At 48.6% G+C, this 15,299-nt stretch overlaps 4 protein-coding genes across 4 annotated transcripts; 3 read left to right on the forward strand and 1 right to left on the reverse strand.

Moving 5' to 3' along the window:
• Nucleotides 1–590: 590 nt before the first annotated feature.
• Nucleotides 591–2,118, forward strand: N7487_008742 (glutamate dehydrogenase; the record flags this gene model as incomplete). The annotated part of the gene is made up of 2 exons (XM_056876472.1): nt 591–639; nt 782–2,118. The coding sequence occupies 2 exons, from the start codon at nt 591–593 to the stop codon at nt 2,116–2,118; spliced, it is 1,386 nt and encodes a 461-aa protein (XP_056728660.1).
• A 693-nt stretch (nt 2,119–2,811) lies between these two features.
• Nucleotides 2,812–6,274, forward strand: nut1 (putative RNA polymerase II mediator complex subunit Nut1; the record flags this gene model as incomplete). The annotated part of the gene is made up of 6 exons (XM_056876473.1): nt 2,812–3,454; nt 3,531–3,781; nt 3,833–3,895; nt 4,006–4,512; nt 4,574–5,105; nt 5,163–6,274. 6 exons carry the CDS (start codon nt 2,812–2,814, stop codon nt 6,272–6,274), a joined length of 3,108 nt encoding a protein of 1,035 aa, XP_056728661.1.
• Nucleotides 6,275–6,382: 108 nt separating this feature from the next.
• N7487_008744 (uncharacterized protein) lies at nt 6,383–6,783 on the reverse strand (the record flags this gene model as incomplete). The annotated part of the gene is made up of 2 exons (XM_056876474.1): nt 6,383–6,399; nt 6,606–6,783. The coding sequence occupies 2 exons, from the start codon at nt 6,781–6,783 to the stop codon at nt 6,383–6,385; spliced, it is 195 nt and encodes a 64-aa protein (XP_056728662.1).
• Nucleotides 6,784–8,800: 2,017 nt separating this feature from the next.
• On the forward strand, nt 8,801–13,343 carry N7487_008745 (uncharacterized protein; the record flags this gene model as incomplete). Its single annotated transcript, XM_056876475.1, has 5 exons — nt 8,801–9,953; nt 10,011–10,693; nt 10,750–11,964; nt 12,028–12,342; nt 12,390–13,343. The coding sequence occupies 5 exons, from the start codon at nt 8,801–8,803 to the stop codon at nt 13,341–13,343; spliced, it is 4,320 nt and encodes a 1,439-aa protein (XP_056728663.1).
• Between the last annotated feature and the right edge of the window lie 1,956 nt (nt 13,344–15,299).

Raw genomic sequence — 15,299 nt, forward strand, 5'->3', positions numbered from 1 at the left:
TGTCGGAGATGAGCGATCCGGGAGTACGAATTGAATACGGAAGAAATATTCCAGACAAGGAAGATTTAGGAAGCGAAAACGAGCTATGATTGATGGGAAGGTTAAAATGTAGGTAATGCACATATGGGACCAAAAGTGTGGTAGAGATAAGCCAAATTCTGTGCAAATTCTGTGACCTTAAACCATGAGATAACATTGATCGGGCCCCGAACTTCGGACGTTCTTCCCACGGAAATCATGGGAAATCATTGGGTTTCATCTTCCTCTTGGATCTTCTTCTTCCCATTCGTGCAACCTGGTCTTCTTGGATTATTGTCGACTATAGCCACATTTGCCATCTCCCGTCCCTTTCCCCCCATTGTCCGGAATCTCTCGTCCGACTCCGGCTTTGAATATCTTCTCCACATCTTCTCTATATAATTGTAGAACTCTCCCCTCCATTCCCTCTCTTCTTCATCTACTCTCTAAAATCTCGATTGTCTTATACTCTGCTCTTGGGCACTTCTAATTATAATTATTCAGATCATTGCATAGCTTTGATCTACCTTCCGATATAAACCAGAGTAACCAAGGCCCAAAAACCCGCCGACATGATGCAGAACCTCCCCTCCGAGCCTGAGTTCGAGCAGGCCTACAAGGGTATGTCTCTTGCCTTTTTCCTCTATTCCAATTCCATATCACAATTTTTTCCCGCCTCAAATCTTTTACCATCGGCATCTGTCCGGCTTGTGGTTCCACCGGGCATAATTTCGGGGTGACTAAGCTAACAATCCCGAAACAGAGCTCGCCTCCACCCTCGAGAACTCCACTCTTTTCGAGAAGAAGCCCGAGTACCGCAAGGCCCTCCAGGTCGTCTCCGTCCCCGAGCGTGTCATCCAGTTCCGCGTTGTCTGGGAGGATGACAAAGGCCAGGTCCAAATCAACCGTGGATTCCGTGTCCAGTTCAACTCCGCTCTTGGCCCCTACAAGGGTGGCCTCCGTTTCCACCCCACCGTGAACCTGTCCATCCTCAAGTTCCTCGGTTTCGAGCAGATCTTCAAGAATGCCCTGACCGGCCTCAACATGGGTGGTGGTAAGGGTGGATCCGACTTCGACCCCAAGGGAAAGACCGACAACGAGATTCGCCGCTTCTGTGTCTCCTTCATGACCGAGCTGTGCAAGCACATCGGTGCCGACACTGATGTTCCCGCTGGTGATATCGGTGTTACCGGCCGCGAGGTTGGCTTCATGTTCGGCCAGTACAAGAAGATCCGCAACCAGTGGGAGGGTGTTCTCACCGGTAAGGGTGGCAGCTGGGGTGGTTCTCTCATCCGCCCCGAGGCCACCGGTTACGGTGTCGTCTACTACGTTGAGCACATGATCAAGCACGCCTCCGGCGGCAAGGACTCCTTCGCCGGCAAGCGCGTCGCTATCTCCGGCTCCGGAAACGTCGCCCAGTACGCCGCTCTTAAGGTCATCGAGCTCGGCGGTTCCGTCGTCTCCCTCTCCGACTCCCAGGGTGCTCTCGTCATCAACGGCGAGGAGGGCTCCTTCACCGTCGAGGAGATCAACACCATTGCCGAGATCAAGGTCCAGCGCAAGCAGATCGCTGAGATCGCCACCCAGGCTGCCTTCAGCTCCAAGTTCAAGTACATCCCCGGTGCCCGCCCCTGGACCAACATCACCGGCCGCATCGATGTCGCTCTCCCCTCCGCCACCCAGAACGAGGTCTCCGGCGACGAGGCCAAGGCTCTCATTGCCGCTGGCTGCAAGTTCATCGCTGAGGGCTCCAACATGGGTTCCACCCAGGAGGCTATCGATGTCTTCGAGGCCCACCGTGATGCCAACCCCGGTGCCGCTGCCATCTGGTACGCTCCCGGTAAGGCCGCCAACGCTGGTGGTGTTGCTGTGTCTGGTCTTGAGATGGCCCAGAACTCTGCCCGTGTCAACTGGTCCCGTGAGGAGGTTGACTCCCGCCTTAAGAAGATTATGGAGGACTGCTTCAACAACGGCCTTGCTACTGCTAAGGAGTACGTCACCCCTGCTGAGGGTGTCCTTCCTTCTCTCGTTGCTGGCTCCAACATTGCTGGTTTCACCAAGGTCGCTGAGGCCATGAAGGAGCACGGTGACTGGTGGTAAATCAGTCGCATCTCCAATTTTTGGTGATGTTTTGTGATGATTTCTGTCCTCTCTTAAGGAGAGGCAGCTTCGATGCATTTTCTTTTTTAAAATAGCTTTTTACCCTTTTTGTCAAGCGGATTATGGATAGAGGCGCTGGTTTTTCCAATGTTGCATTTGATTGATATCCCCACTTGAGCACCGCTGTTTGTTTTGGTTCTGCACTTGGGATTGTCATGACAATAATGAGATTCAATGAATGATTTAAAAATATTTGTGTGATTTGGTAGTCTTGTAAGCTGTTGATTTTTATCATAGTAGCTGGCTTCTCCAGAGTGAGCCTCAAATGGTTACACGAAATAAGTCAATGCTTTAATTTCAGGAAGATCTAGACAGGTCTAGATTAACCTCATCGATCCACTAAGCTGTTGCGTCCGTCATGACTTTAATTATTTAGTAGAACGTCTGGCTATTGGAAGGAGGCCAAAGGCACCAAAATATTAAAGTCACGTGCTGGGTGGATACCCCTGCCTCACGTGATGATTACGTAATTGCTTTCACGAGCCCCGGAGCGCCGACCTGAGAAAGAGCTATCCCTCACAGCCTCAAGACCAGCAATCTATTCCTCGAAAGAAAAATGCTTAGTGTGAGTCTGTGACTTGCAATCTGATTTTTACAGCTTCCGGGGTGCAGTGTTATGTTGTGGAGATGACAATGCTGCCGGACAGGGCAATTCCCGAACAATGGAGGACCTTCCTCCACCAATGTTTGGCCAATCGTATAGATATCGACGAGTTCACGGACTTGTCGAGGTTGATGTTTGCTCGCTCACCCGTGAAAGAAAATGAGCTCCTCGATCTGCTCCTTGAAGCTCGCGCTTCCTCCAGTGTTACCTGGGATCCTCTTCTGCCGCTGTACGTCGATGGATTGTGCAAGGTTGGGAGGGTCAAGTCTTCCTCTGCGCTGGCGAGTCTGTTAAAGCACTCTTCTATTTTGGATGCGTCGGGATCTGGCGAGGTTGAGGGCGAAGGGCAGGGCTCGCCGTCCAAGTCCAAAAAGCAGAAACCATCCACTCTTATGACGGATATCAAAGTCATCCAGGATGTCATGGTGTTCATTTCTACCGGATCAATCCCCAAGACCGTCATTGAGGCTGCAGACATTTACTCTGCCACTGTAGACTGGATTCTGGCTGTCGTGGCGTGGCACAATCACAGCGTGGACGCCTCGCAGCAAACAGGTGGCTTGATGGGATCGCCTGACGCGGTCTCATTGTTCGAGTCGCTTGGAATTCTACTTGCGGCTTTGTCTGGGACTAGCAAAGGATTGGAAGTGCTGTCCAGTGATTTCAATCAAGGTAAATCTACATGGTCTCCGCGTTTGGGGATGATATTACCATATCTGTTGAACATCTATTAACGATTTCTCCCTAGCATTGAAAGCAAAATTGGGACAAGCTTTGTCAAGCTACCTGCCTCTCTGTATCGATGTCTCTCTGCCGCTTCGGCATCGCCTCGAAGAGTTGCAGAAAGTGTTCAATCTTTACCCCGGTCAGCCTTCTAAGGCTTTGCAGGGGCCTGCTATCGACGGTGTGAATGTCAATGCCCTCCAGTTTGAGTCTTCTGTCATGGATGGCCCAGTTGTTAACACTAGAGCTGGACTCTATGTATATATTAATTCGATGGTACGCTTCCCTTTGCGCGGAAATGTTGGGTTCATGGCTGACTAGCAACAGGTCGTGGGTCGTCCTTTGGTCGATGATACTATTCTGATCAACTACCTCACCAATCGGTATCAGGTAAGTCCAATTGACACGATTCATTTCTCTCTCACTAACCAGAGTGATTTGGATCATTTTCTTTTCACTATTCAAGTGAGGTTCAGACCATTTAACTAACCTCTTACCAGGGCCATAATGACGTGCTCATCGAGGAAATCATTACAGCCGCCTTCGACGTTCTTTCCAACGGCGTATATCGCAACGAATCTGGTCGTACGATGCTCCTGTTCCGATCTTTCCTCGTTAACAAGCTTCCCGCCTTTTTTGCAGCCATCTCGGCAGCATCCATGGTGCCGATCTCCATGGAAATGTGCATCAGCCATGCCTTAAGCCGGCTAGATCCAAACGCATTCCCCTCCTTCTCTCAGATGTTCTCGATGCAGGGCAGCAGTGTTTTATCAGATGCTCGCCAGGAGTTCCTCTTTGCTTGTGCGTCGCACAAGCTCATACAAGAGTCCAGCATTGAACAGCTTCTCGGAGAAAATCCCATGCAGACACTGCCTGGTGGGGGCCCTTATGTTAAGGACGATCTCGTTTCGCAAATCAATAACAATCATGAACGTACTGAGCAACTTATTGGTGAGATCGAGTCGATGGAGGGCAATGCAGGAGCGATAGTTGGCGCCGTGGTCGATGTATGTTCCAAGCTACCCGATCTGAGATTCCTGGAAGTATTATGATGCTAACTTCCTCAAGGTCATGCACAATTTGTGTCATCAGAGAGAGACAATGACGCTCAAGAACATTTGCAACTCGCTCTCACGCCGCCCGCAAACCTTGGATGTCATGTTGCTGTTCCGAACTACAAAGCAGGTACTACAACCTCTTTGTGCTATCCTTGATTCCTGGAAGTGGGACGAGGACCAGGGCGAAAACCAGCCTGTCTATGACGAATTTGGTAGTATCTTGTTGCTGGTTCTCGCGTTCAAATATCGCTATGACCTGAGTCCTTCTGATATGGGTATCTCGAACAACGATTCGTTCTTGTTGAAACTGTTGGACCGGGGCGCTTGCAGCCAGAAGCTGAGTGACTTGAGCGAGAAGCAAAACAATGATCTCGGCGCTTGGATAGGAGCTTTGTTCATTGCTGAGGGCATCAGTGAAGAGACTATGTCTTCTTGCAGCCCACACGAATTCTACATGCTTGTAACAACACTGTTCGATCAGAGCCTCGGTGCATGCGAGTCCGGAAAGCTGGATTTCGATACCTTGAAAGGTGGATTTGAATGTAAGAACAATGTCACGCGGTCGCTTCGCCCTGGATATCTAGCTAACCACAATATAGATCTGCTCGAGCCCTTCCTCCTCCCGTCCCTAGTCGTCGCATTGACATGGCTGGGTAACCACATTTGGGAATCAGAGACTGACCCCACAATCCCTATCAAAACCCTCCACTCCTTAGTCAAGCCCAGCTCAATCTCCGGCGAGGCTCAAGCAATCCACCAAACAGTCCTGAACATAACCGGCTGCCCACTAGAAGAGCAACTAAAAAACGTCCGAACAAGAAACCAGTCGCGAACAGACATCAAGCCAATCCTCGATGCCCTAGAGCCATACATCTCCTTCCGCCGCGTCGGCAGCTGCCGCCGCTCCGAACTCGACACTTGGACCTCCCACTCCGCAGGCGGGTTAATAGCCAGCATCCGCACAACCCTACAAGCCCTCGTCCTCTGGAGCGCCAACCCAGGAATCAGCATGGCCCCACACGCCTACACGCACCGACAGGTACTAGCAGGTATCCGCATGTTGGGCGCAACACGCGTTCTAGGCGCGATAATCGACGAAGTCAAACAGCAATCCGAAGCAGGCAGTGGACATATAGCACTGGACATTGCGACGACGATGGTATGCGCTCCGATGACGGAGTCCTTCGCCGTCGACCAAAATAACTACCACCCAGTCGACACGAGCAAGGAGGCTCTGCCGCGGTGTGCGATTCTGACACTGCGCGACGCCTTGGCACTGCAGCATGAGAATGTCCCTAAGATATCTGAGAGTGACCCGCTACGCGCCGAGGTCGTGGTGCGGCTTGCGCGTCGTGTTAATATGCTCATGGCACCACCGTCGCAGGTCTCGAATATTGATGTCTCGAATATTATTCAGAATATGCATCTTGGCGTTGAGGGGCAGGAGGATCGGATGGATCTTGAGCCTTCTGCTACTGATGTTGAGCGTAGTACGGTCAATGAGGATGATCCGGATAATATCAATCAGATGTTGGATAAGGCGGCGGCGGATGCGGCGGCTGCTGGGATGGATGGTAGTATTGGTGTTGGTCAGGATATGGGACTTGATCCTGGGGCTGGGATGGATGCTATTGATGATGTGCTTAATGCGGCGGATATGGCGGTTGGAAACCCCGAGTTCCTGGATTTGGATATGGAGGGTATGTTTTAGTTGATGTGTTGGTTTCTGTATCTTTCGCATTTATGGACCCACAGTGTCCAATTTTGGCATAGCATGTTACTTGATCTATGTTTTGAAAGGTGATTCATTTGGAGACAATTAAGCATTGGACATCCCTACAATATTATTAAGGAATATCGTATAAAACTGGTGTAAAGGGTGTCATGGCAAACTTGCTACACAGCACACATGAAATGAAAAGAATACAGCGTCAACCCCACTAACCCATAGCATATTCAATCATAGGTATATCATCCAATTCTAGCGAAAATCGGAAATTTCATTAGCCGACATATTAGCACCATGTAAATCATATACTTACAAATATCGAATGCCTTCTCGATTTTCCCCGCCAGCCGTGGAATCCCTGAGCCAGGGAAAAGTTTCTCCACAGCTTGCATTGGAGTCGGGAGGAGGTTTCCTCGGTTGCTGAGCGGGACAGGAGTTGCTGCTACGAGAGTCGAGAAGGAGAGGGCAGTAATAAATGTAGTGAGTTTCATGTTGAGCTGTTTTGTTGAATTGGAGTATGATCCGTGTTGTTGACTCCGGGTAAGAATATATATATATATAATCTGTGGTGACCCCATCAGTGATCGGTTCTAAGTAATACACCAGCAATCTGTATGCATATCTGAAGGAGTCACTTACTGTTATGTCTGGCTAGATATAATAATGGCTAGCAGATTGTTTGATACTCTTGGATTAGCATAGAAGAGGAGAGAGTGTGTGCAGCCTTTCAACGATGTGCCAGACAGCGCCTTCTTATCTGCCGTCCTTGGTCTGAGGCTAAACCCTCATGTAAAGGAGCTTTAAAAGCATAGAGCCAGCTCATTCCGATGGCTTGAAGTTGCTCGTTGGTAAGTTTTGCTTGGAATTTTAGGTACGCAACGCGCCTGGAACTTATGAATGGCGTTGAGGTATGTATATTCTCTATTCGACATCGACAACCTTGGATGTTTTCAAATTACACGATGAGTATTGGTGATATTGTGTTAGAATCATCAGGGCCACGTAGGAGAAGGCAAATATCTCATCTCTATGGAAATTAGATACACCCCTTTCAAAGATACTGTGGTGGTGAGGTGCTGTTCAACCTTGGAATCAAGGGATGCAGTCCAGCCCTTGAATCAATTCCATCTGACAACGAGAGCTGAATATATAGGTTATCACCATTCATAGCCATCGAATTGCGAATCTTTATCTTTGTACATTTGGGTCCAAAGTGACTACATCTGAGTCTGGCTCTCGATTATCCTTTCACTTGAACCAGATCTATCCTGTTGCCTGTGAAGCACATCGGCTCACGGCATAGGGTCAAACTAGGTAACCCCGCTGCGCGACCCCGCTACTCACCAAGCAAACTGATTGCTAAGAGCTCGCCGTTGGACCGAGACTACCAATGTATGATGTGATTGATACCCTCGGAGTACAATCCGAGTCTAAAGGTGGGGTTGGATGCTGAATAGAGGGGATAGGTGTTGATTATTGAACGAAAGATCAAACCGTTGGACCTTTTTATGCAAGACGCAAGATGTTGACACGACCCGCAAATATCCTAATTAGGAACTATGGCACATATTTCCTTATTGGGAAGACCCAAAGACTGGGCCAGAATGGGATTAGATAAGACCCGGGTAGATCGGGATCGTCAGGGAACCCGATTATCGGGATATCTCACCCGTCCAATATTCAGGGTGTCCGTGCCTCGGCATTGCTGATTTGCTGGTCCATATAGGGCATAAATGACTTTGACAGTTTAATTCAGGGGAACTTCGGTACTGACAAGGCGCCTTGATCTAGACCTTTAATCTTTATCCGGAAGTACATAAACATACATCCGCTAAAATGCTTGTTCATCGCCACCTATCACGAACATTGCGTACAAGTTTGCAGCCCCTCCTACACAGTATCAGCGGAAATTCTCAGTTGATAGTAATTAATCCATTTGGGAAGAAGAAGTGGGAACAATTATTCTCTAATAAAATATCCACCAAGATAAACCACGCATCCTAATTTGTTTGTTCAGTAATCACATAACGTCGAACAGTGAAGCCCTAAAGGCCTCATGCATCGAACACAATAGAAACAACAAAAGTCGGATGAATCGGGCATCTCTCCGGGTTCTAATGCTTATCTGTTGGACAACCATTGGATAACTTGCAAATAGTTGACTCGACCCAAGATTTACCCAAAGTGGGTTCTACCATGAACTCGGCCTCTGTGCCGGGTTTGCCAGGTCCCTCTGGATCTATTCATAGGAGTAAACCAACTTCCTCTGCATTAGCAGTAATAATGAACAAAACTAAATTTGTTTCAGCCAATAATAAGGCTATTCAATGTCATATTTCCGATCTCCTATTCTTTCGGATATGGAGTCGGCACATATAAATGACTCGCCCCTTTGCAGGACTTCAAGAATAAATATGCTACTCTTCCCAATTTAAATAACTTCTTTTGATTCTGTAATTGTTTTTTCATTTCTTTGACCCATCTCCACTCCTTCAAAAGTCTCCTATCATGGAGCAGCATCCCGACCCCGATGATGCCTCGTTGCACAGCGACTACCGCATTGAGGACGATAATAATAACCCAAACCTGGACGACTCGCCTGTTCACAAGCTCAACACCCACGATTTCACTAGTGTAGAGACCCTGCATGTACCGCAAGCCAACATCCACGAATCAAAGAGTGCCGAGACGCTGAATGCCGCCAATGACGAGACTTCCCTACCTCCCAAGAAGGCTGCGGAGTGGAGCATGACACCAGAAGTAATCCGGAACGCAGAACGTGATGAAGCAGCCGGATTCAAGAAGCGCGAGCTAGGTGTTACATGGCAAAACCTAACCGTTGATGTCCTTGCTGCCGAAGCCGCCGTCAACGAAAACATGATCTCGCAATTCAACGTTCCTCAATTGATTAAAGATTTCCGCCGAAAGCCGCCCCTCAAATCGATCTTGTCAGACAGCCATGGATGTGTCAAACCCGGAGAAATGTTGCTTGTGTTGGGCCGCCCTGGTTCAGGGTGCACCACGCTACTCAAGCTGCTATCAAATCGCCGCGAAGGTTATCACACCATCAACGGTGACGTGCGTTTCGGAAGTATGACCTCCAAGGAAGCCGAGGACTACAATGGCCAGATTGTGATGAACACAGAAGAGGAGTTGTTCTACCCCCGCTTGACGGTCGGTCAGACAATGGACTTCGCAGCCAGGCTCAAGGTTCCTTTCCATCTACCAGATGGTGCTCAAGGTATCGATGAATACACAGCCGAGACTAAGGAGTTCCTTCTAAAGTCTATGGGAATCAGTCATACGGCCGATACCAAGGTTGGAAATGAGTTCGTTCGTGGTGTATCCGGTGGTGAGCGGAAGCGAGTCTCTATTATCGAGTGTCTCGCAACTAGGGGCTCCATTTACTCATGGGATAACAGTACCCGTGGTTTGGATGCCAGTACCGCATTGGAGTGGGCCAAGGCCCTTCGTGCTATGACTGATATCCTCGGCCTTTCCACCATTGTGACCCTGTATCAAGCAGGAAATGGAATTTACAATCTCTTCGACAAGGTCCTTGTCCTTGACGAGGGAAAGCAGATCTACTATGGCCCTGCAGCTGCAGCTAAGCCTTTCATGGAAGATCTAGGCTTCGTGTATACCGATGGAGCAAACGTCGGTAAGTATTTCCTACACCTGGTAAATAACTCTGATATCAACTAACACAATACGATAGGTGACTTCCTCACCGGCTTGACAGTCCCGACAGAGCGAAAAATTAGACCCGGATACGAAAACACATTCCCCAGAAACGCCGATGCCATTTTGGCAGAATATCAGAAGTCTAGTACTTATCATAGTATGGTCTCAACATATGACTATCCCGACTCCCAACTCAGCCGCGAGCGCACAGAGGCATTCAAAGAGTCTGTTGCGTGGGAAAAGTCCAAACACCTGCCTAAGGGTAGTAGTCTGACTACTAGCTTTTGGACTCAGCTCATCGCATGCACTAAGCGACAGTATCAGATTCTGTGGGGTGAGAAGTCAACATTCATCATCAAACAGGTTCTGTCATGTGTGATGGCGTTGATCGCTGGTTCTTGCTTCTACGACTCACCAGACACCTCCGAAGGTATCTTCACCAAAGGTGGCGCTGTCTTCTTCGCGCTGTTGTACAACTGCATTGTTGCCATGTCTGAGGTCACCGAATCTTTCAAGGGTCGTCCGGTTTTGGTCAAACACAAGGGTTTTGCTATGTACCACCCGGCCGCGTTTTCTCTGGCTCAGATCATGGCGGATATTCCGGTTCTGTTGTTCCAGTGTACTATCTTCGCGATAGTTATCTATTGGATGTCTAACCTGAAGCATACTGCGGCTGCTTTCTTCACCTTCTGGATTATCTTGTTCTCGACAATTCTGGTAAGTACTCGTGGTTTGCTGGTTTCTCGACTTTGGACTAACTCTTACATCTTCAGTGCATCACTGCTCTCTTTAGATTTATCGGATCCGCTTTCAGTACCTTTGAAGCCGCATCTAAAATCTCAGGAACTGCAGTCAAAGGCATTGTCATGTACGCTGGTTACATGATTCCCAAGCCTGAGATGAAGAACTGGTTCCTTGAGCTGTACTACACGAACCCATTTGCCTATGCCTTCCAGGCTGCAATGGCGAACGAGTTCCATGACCGCCATATTCCTTGTGTTGGTAAAAATCTGATCCCAAGTGGCCCTGGCTACGAGAACGTCGGAGCCGAGAACCAAGCTTGTGCGGGTGTTGGTGGTGCCTTGCCAGGCGCAACCTTCGTGACTGGCGATCAGTATCTTGAATCTCTTCACTACAAGCACTCTCAAATGTGGCGGAACTTTGGTGTCGTCTGGGGCTGGTGGGGATTCTTTGCCATCCTGACGATTATTTTCACATCATACTGGAAAGCAGGTGGTGGCTCTGGTGCTTCTCTTCTCATTCCTCGCGAGAAGCTCAAGAACCACCAGGCCGCCAGCTCTGACGAAGAAGCACAACGTAACGAAAAGACTACTGCACGCGAGACTACCGACGAGCCCGTTCAAGTGGACGATGAAAATCTCACCCGAAACACGTCGATCTTTACCTGGAAAAACCTCACATATACTGTCCAAACTCCCACAGGCGATCGAGTGTTATTGGATAACATTCATGGATGGGTCAAGCCCGGCATGCTAGGCGCCCTTATGGGATCCTCTGGTGCAGGCAAGACAACTCTGCTTGATGTTCTTGCCCAGCGTAAGACAGACGGTACTATCAACGGCTCTATCATGGTTGACGGTCGTGAGCTCCCAGTGTCTTTCCAAAGAATGGCGGGATACTGCGAACAACTGGATGTTCACGAGCCATTCGCAACTGTGAGAGAAGCATTGGAATTCTCTGCTCTCCTTCGCCAGTCTCGTAACACCCCGAGGGCAGAGAAGCTCAAGTACGTTGACACTATCATTGATCTTCTCGAGCTGCATGACTTGGCAGATACTCTTATCGGTGGTGTTGGGAATGGACTCAGCGTTGAGCAAAGAAAGCGTGTCACAATTGGTGTGGAACTGGTATCTAAACCTAGCATTCTGATCTTCTTGGACGAACCCACCTCTGGTTTGGATGGACAATCGGCCTACAACACCGTCCGCTTCCTTCGCAAATTGGCTGATGTTGGTCAAGCTGTTTTGGTAAGTCTTCAGTCTCTTGAATTTAACAACTACAAGAATAGATTGCTAACTAATCCCCTCTAGGTTACGATTCATCAACCTTCGGCGCAGCTTTTCGCTCAATTCGACACCCTTCTTCTCCTTGCAAAGGGAGGAAAGACGGTTTACTTTGGAGACATCGGCGAGAATGCAGCTAGCGTTAAGGAATACTTTGGCAAATACGGGGCCCATTGCCCTACCGAGGCTAATGCAGCCGAGTTCATGATTGATGTTGTTACTGGCGGTATCGAGGCTGTCAAGGACAAGGATTGGCACCAGGTCTGGCTCGACTCCCCCGAGCAGACTCGCATGATCGCTGAACTGGATGGAATGATTGCGGACGCTGCTGCCAAACCCCCGGTACGGTCGATGATGGATTTGAGTTCTCTATGCCTCTTTGGGAGCAGACCAAAATCGTCACCTGGCGGATGAATGTCGCGCTTTTCAGGAACACCAACTATATCAACAACAAGTTCTCCCTTCACATTATCTCCGCCGCACTCAATGGGTTCTCCTTCTGGCGTCCTAATCAAAGTGTGGCTGCTTTGAATCTGAAGATGTTCTCGATCTGGAACTTTGTCTTCGTCGCTCCTGGTGTCATCAACCAGCTTCAACCTCTCTTCATCCAGCGCCGCGATATCTACGATACTCGCGAGAAAAAGTCGAAGATGTACTCGTGGGTTGCCTTCGTCACCGGACTGATTGTTTCCGAGTTCCCATATCTCTGCATCTGTGCTGTTCTCTACTTTGCCTGCTGGTACTGGCCCGTTTGGAGACTGCCTCATGAATCGAGCCGATCCGGCGCCACTTTCTTCATGATGTTGATCTACGAGCTCATTTACACTGGCATTGGTCAATTTGTCGCCGCCTATTCGCCGAACCCGACATTTGCTGCGCTTGTGAACCCCCTGATCATCAGTATTCTTGTCATATTCTGTGGTGTCCTCGTCCCATACTTCCAACTCAACGTATTCTGGCGGTTCTGGATGTACTACCTCAACCCCTTCAACTATGTTGTCTCAGGCATGTTGACCTTTGGCATCTGGGGTGCCAAGGTCACCTGCATGGACAATGAGTTCGCCCGATTCGAACCGACCAACGGCACCACCTGCGCTGAGTACCTCTCGGATTATATGTCCGGCACTGGCTCCGGTGTTAACTTGCTCAACCCCGATGCTACCTCAAGCTGCAAGGTCTGTCAATATAAAGACGGAAGTGAGTTCCTGAAGAGTCTCCATATCATGAACTACACCACTGGATGGAGAGATATCGGTATCGCGGTCATCTTCGCCATCAGTGGATATGCTTTGGTATTCGGCCTCATGAAGCTGAGAACCAAGGCTTCGAAGAAGGCCGAATAGGTTGATCGTTTGTTCTTCCTTTTCCTTCAAGCCCTTCATTTCCTCGGAATCCTCATTGATTGGGTTATTTTCTTTTCCGATCTTTCTTCCACCTTTTCCTCTTCATTTCTTTTTCATTTCTTCATTTCTTCCTTCCTTCACATCACCATTTCATTGCCGATCTTGTTATACATTCACTTCTTATTCCTTCATTCATGGAGTCCTACACCGTGCATATCTCCATTTCGTCTCGTCATCGAGCAGTTTTTTCATTTCCTGCATACATGTTATTAGCTAGCATATAGACTTTAGAACATAGAGCATAGAACATAGAACATAGAAGAATATAAATTGTACATTCTTGAAAATCATCCACAATAACCCCTACAGGATTAAATTGTTGTAGCAGTTACGAGCATGATTATTAGTATCTATAATTAAGGGACCCACGGGCCTGAAAGGAACAATCAAAGCCATACGGAGTAGATATACCCAAGGTGGTCAGATCGATGTATACTACAAATGTATACTCCGTACAATGAACACCATATTCCAATTCTCCGAGTTAGCCGCGAATATTAGGATATGTTCCCCGTACGGAGTACTTCCTGAACCCTACCCCTGTATCCACATTGTGATGAAATTGCATCGACACTCGGGCCAACGAGCTGGCGCGTGGGGACGCGTCCACTTATGTGCTGGAGAATTTATCCGGGGGTTAGAATTGTGACACATATCTCACCTTCCCGATCGGGTATTCGAAAGCCACTCCAAAATAGAAAGGGGAAGCAAAAGCCCACAATATTGCCTTGCGTCAGTCAATATCCCCGCAGGTGAAAGGATGCAAGCTGAATCCTGGGGTGGAAATGAGGGTTGTCGACCCAGCGTCATGGCCCAACCTTGAAAGGCGGGATTTGCTTTTCTAGACCCTTTATGATTGATCATTGCCTAAATCCTGCGAGCTGGCGTCGATAACATGGAAACATGGAACCTCTTGCCATAGTTGAACTCGTTCTGTAAATACAGAGAAGTAGCTTACCCCAAAATCTTCTGGCTGGGACCGCGGAATCGGAAGCAGGAATCCACAGCGCACATTTTTCGACGTGATGCTGCACGTGGGTGGAAACTCGCCCCCGTCTGACACAATCGGATTCGGCGCGGTGAAGAACTTGGGATCTGCGCACGAGGTCGTTTTTCTGCAGAAACTCGGGTGATGAACACTCGGATTTTATTTTGTTTTATTTTTTTTTTTAAAAAAAAGATTTTGAAAATGAAAATTTTGCCTCCCCCGACAGCCCCCCCTTTCCATGTCTTCTTTCTTCGCCGAAGATTTGGTTGGCATAAGCCGGGGTTTCTTATCACATCTCAAGCACACAAGCACGGCTATTACTAGGTTGCCCAGGAAGGATTGCTGATCGCTCGGCAAATCTCCTTTTGTGGAAATCTAGCCTCCCAGGTGGGGAGAAGCTTTGAACACTGGGTTGCAGGCAAGGCCACCCAGTTTATTGGCCCAGAATCTGTTGTCATAGGAGTCCAAGAAATTGAGAGCGCGATCGCATATTCTTTGTCCCCGATTTCACACAGAAACCGACCTTGTTTTCCGCCTCTGTTCTGTCACGTAATCGAGCCAAGCAAAGATCAGCAGTGATAGTGGAGTGAAATAGGCGTATTTCTTGGTCGTCATAAATAACGAAAAGCCAAAGCTCCGCCGTGAGCTCTTCTGCTCGTGTAGATGTCGGGGTTTGAACTAGGCCTCTTGATCGCCGATGCAGTGATCCACTAGAGCAAGTTCATGACTTCACACACGATTCCCATTTTCAGCTAAGCGGGATCGTTGCTAGAACAACCAATAACCAACAACGAATCACGTTGACACTCGTAGTATCTGAGTTCGGAGAAAAGAAAAGAAATGGGTGTTTAAACCATCAGGTAATTGGCTCGGCTTAACCTCAAGCCCTTATCTCACGGAATGACGCG

Source organism: Penicillium crustosum (genome assembly GCF_028827405.1).
Source record: "Penicillium crustosum strain IBT 35664 chromosome Unknown utg000003l_segment0_segment0, whole genome shotgun sequence".
Taxonomy (NCBI): domain Eukaryota; kingdom Fungi; phylum Ascomycota; class Eurotiomycetes; order Eurotiales; family Aspergillaceae; genus Penicillium; species Penicillium crustosum.